The 3653-nt window shown below is 41.1% G+C and overlaps 1 protein-coding gene across 1 annotated transcript; it reads left to right on the forward strand.

Moving 5' to 3' along the window:
• Positions 1-395: 395 nt before the first annotated feature.
• Positions 396-2933, forward strand: LOC121965586 (urotensin-2 receptor-like). The gene has a single exon (XM_042515724.1). The coding sequence runs from the start codon at positions 1427-1429 to the stop codon at positions 2510-2512; it is 1086 nt and encodes a 361-aa protein (XP_042371658.1). The 5' UTR covers positions 396-1426; the 3' UTR covers positions 2513-2933.
• Positions 2934-3653: the final 720 nt, after the last annotated feature.

Genomic DNA, 3653 nt, shown 5'->3' on the forward strand with positions numbered 1-3653 from the left:
TAAGAATAAGCATAAATATTGTTTTCAGGACAACAATCCCCTCTGTTTTGGTTTGTAATAACTAATTTCATGTCATTTTTATGTTTTGCCAATTTCTTGCCATGTGTTATTTTGTTTAACATATTTTTTTTCAGGTTATTGCCTTGTTCATTGTTCTTTTTTTTTTAACTTTTTATTTCTTTTTCAGGAATTTTTCTTGTAACTTTTTACTTTTTTGCAGATTTTGGGGTAATCTCTTAAATTGCTAGTTGCCTTCTTCCTATGTTTTTGAAAGAACTCAATTTTGCTCAGGTTTCAAAGGGTTAAATGATTGAAGTTTACAATCATTCTTAAGGATTTCAGCAGAACTTAAGAGGTTATATCCCTAAAATGAGCTGAAATTTATAAATACACTCCTTTTTGTGTACGCATGTTGCCCCCACCTGTGATTTCTGGGTGTTTAAATCTACAGAGACAGGAGGCCCGAGAGGAATACCTCGTAAATCTATAGGCCCATGCTAGTTTTTCACCTTGGTGAGAAAGAGGGAGGACAGAGGAGAGAGGAGAGGGGAGAGGACTGTGACCACGTAAACCCCAAAGACACAACAGTCCTCTATCAAACCAGTCAGTCAAATGGACCCAAGGTTCATCTGTCATGCATTAAATCGTTAATGGAGGTTTAGAGGAGCGGCGGTGAGGCATTCATCCAGGCACTCAGATCATTTTGGTGAAGCTAATCATCTATACTACTTAGGTGTCTGTACTCAGGTAGAAATCTTGAAGGGAGAAACGAAATGAAGTTTGACTGGATATAGTTCACCTGATTATTCAACCCCACTTGGATCAATCAAGATTTTTCTTAAATCTAACTGGACGTGTACTGCGGTCAGCACATGGATAGAGAAAGACAAATGAAGAAGAAGAGGTGAATTGCCTTAAGGAGTCTTTTGGAAATGTCGACAGAGGTTTTGCTCAAGGACACATTGGTACTGCAGTGGATTTTAGACACAGTTTGTCAAGTTGATACTTCGGACTTACCCTGATTTTGGAGAAACGTGGGATCATGGCTGTGTGGATGACTTTATTTTTGGGGATCAATACTACAAGACACAGGCAGCTTCATAAAAACTGAAGCAACTTGAAATGTCAGTGATCTACGTATCTTCTCTGTGGATTAATACTGTTTATGTCATCCTGGCTCTCTTTTGGTCGTTAATGCCTTTTCTTAGATTTAGCTTTAACAGTTTCCAAGCTGCAAACAATGTTTACTTTTCACCTGAATTGCATGGGACAAATTTTTCTTCAACCAGCCGCCAACGTCCATCTGTGCTCCGCGTCACAGCATGAAAGGTTCATACAGACTTCTCAAGTTGAACACAGGGGCCATCCATCATATTACTTTGTGTAAATTGGCTCCTCAACATTAGGGCCTGACTGCTGACCTTTGATGTGTGAACCTGCAATGAACGGCACTCCTAATGCCACCATCACTCCACAGCTGGGACTTGTCCTGAGCCCAGGCGCCGGAGATGAGGCATCCCAGGAGAGCGGTGGCAGTGGAGGCAGTGGAGGCCTTTGGGTGACATCCCTGCTTGGTATTACGCTGATGATCATGTGCGCCTTGGGAGTGGCAGGCAACACGTACACACTCATCATCACCCGCTCTGCCGCTTTGCGCCGCACAGGCTCCATGTACGTTTACATCATCAATTTGGCTCTTGCAGACCTGCTCTATCTGTCCACCATCCCCTTCGTGGTCTGCACCTACTTCGCCCACGACTGGCTGTTTGGTGACGCAGGCTGTCGCATTCTTTTGAGTCTCGACCTCCTCACAATGCATGCCAGTGTCTTCATTCTGGTTGCGATGAGCTTGGAACGCTACCGTGCCGTTGCGAGGCCCTTCAGTGCGCACAGGTCCTCGTCTCGTAATCGAAAGCTAGCAGCCGGGATCATCTGGGGGTTGGCTTTCGTGCTGACACTTCCCATGATGGTGATGATCCGACTCAGGGAGGGCAAACCGACTGCAACTGGTTTGGTTAAGAGGATCTGCTTCCCCACGTGGACCCCTGAGGCCTTCAAGGCGTATCTCACCGTCCTGTTTCTAACAAGCGTTTTAGTTCCCGGATTGGTAATTGTTGGGCTGTATGTGGGGCTCGCCAGCCGCTACTGGGCGGTGCAGGCTAGTTTAGGTGGTAGCAGCCGCTCTGTCCGAAGGAGAGGACTCAAACAAAAAGTCGTATCAATGATCTTCAGCATTGTGGTGGCCTACTGGGCTTGCTTCTTGCCTTTCTGGGGATGGCAGCTCGCCAAACTGTTCTCTCCAGAGTCCCTCCGAGCTTTGTCTCCAGCTGCTCATAATTACGTGAATTTCTTTGTCACGTGTCTGACTTACGGGAATAGCTGCATCAATCCATTTCTTTACACTCTTCTGACCCGGAACTATAAAGATTACTTGGCTCAGAAAGGTCAGTCTGTAAGTTCAAGCAGGGCTGAACCGGGGTCAGCTGTGACTACACCACTGCAGGAGCTTTAGTGGATGAATCAATAATCAGTGAGCATTAACAGTTGAGTGAGAAAAGTTTTATTGACCCTTATCGGCCTGCGAGAGGATGTTTTTGTTCTGTACAAAACTGGAAAATGGGATATTTGTCAGACATTTCCGATCTGATGTAGCACTTTTTACAAACTTTGTAAATACTGCAAATATAATGCAGTGAGATTCTACACACGTCCTGCTCCGCTGAAACGTTTAACCAGAGCTTTCAAGGCTTTGGAGATTTCCAGCACAGCAGGTGGATGTTTGTGAACAAGAAAGTCTGATTGCAAGTCTCCTGTTTGGAGAGCAAACGTTACACATTACACAGTGTTTGATATGTGCTTTTTGTCACGTAATCTAACGCTTATCTCCACGTGTGTATCATAGTATTTAACTCTTTGAACCCTGAGCACATTTGTGTGATTTCTTTTGAAAAAAATGGGGAAAAAGGCAATGAGGAACTTGGTGAGAAATGTTCTAGAAATTGCAAGAAATTAGTAGATTTAAAAAAAATATTTGTTTGGGAAAAATGTCTAGGTAGAAAAGGGGAAAACTATATTTATAATTATCATAATATAATTTGATAATTAATGTTACATAATTATCATAATTTTTAAGCACTTTTTCCAAGTGTTGTTTGACTTTTTTTTAATTAATTTTATAATTAAAATCATGTTACAGAGAGAAATATAACAAACTATAATAAATAAATACATTTCGGCACTTTTTCTTTGTCATTTTCATGTTCATTTTTGTTTTTTATTTTTTTATTTTATTTTCAGGTAATTTCCCTATAACTTTTTTTCACTAATTTTTTGCTCATTTTTCATTGCCTTCCACCCATATTTTAAATGAAATCAAACAAACTTGCTCAGTTTGTAAAGAGTTAAAAAGGGTTGTATTCACATTAATTTTTTTTCCCTATACCGTTTAAACATCTTGACAGGATTTATCCTATCTCTCGATTACTTTGCAATAGCTGTAAAAAAAAATATCCTAACAGACAATGAAATTAAATGTAAAGAACGACTTCATTTTTTCCTTTGCTCTCCTATTTGCCATTTACCTTACACACACATGTAAAGGATATTTCATCTCCCTCCAGGGAATGTGGTTTTATTGTGCCACATTCCTCAGC

This window comes from Plectropomus leopardus, unplaced genomic scaffold (assembly GCF_008729295.1).
Source record: "Plectropomus leopardus isolate mb unplaced genomic scaffold, YSFRI_Pleo_2.0 unplaced_scaffold20736, whole genome shotgun sequence".
NCBI classification, from domain to species: domain Eukaryota; kingdom Metazoa; phylum Chordata; class Actinopteri; order Perciformes; family Serranidae; genus Plectropomus; species Plectropomus leopardus.

Excerpts from the sequence above, each read along its gene's own strand:
- LOC121965586 (XM_042515724.1), top strand. The coding sequence starts at position 1,427 with ATGTGTGAACCTGCAATGAACGGCACTCCTAATGCCACCATCACTCCA.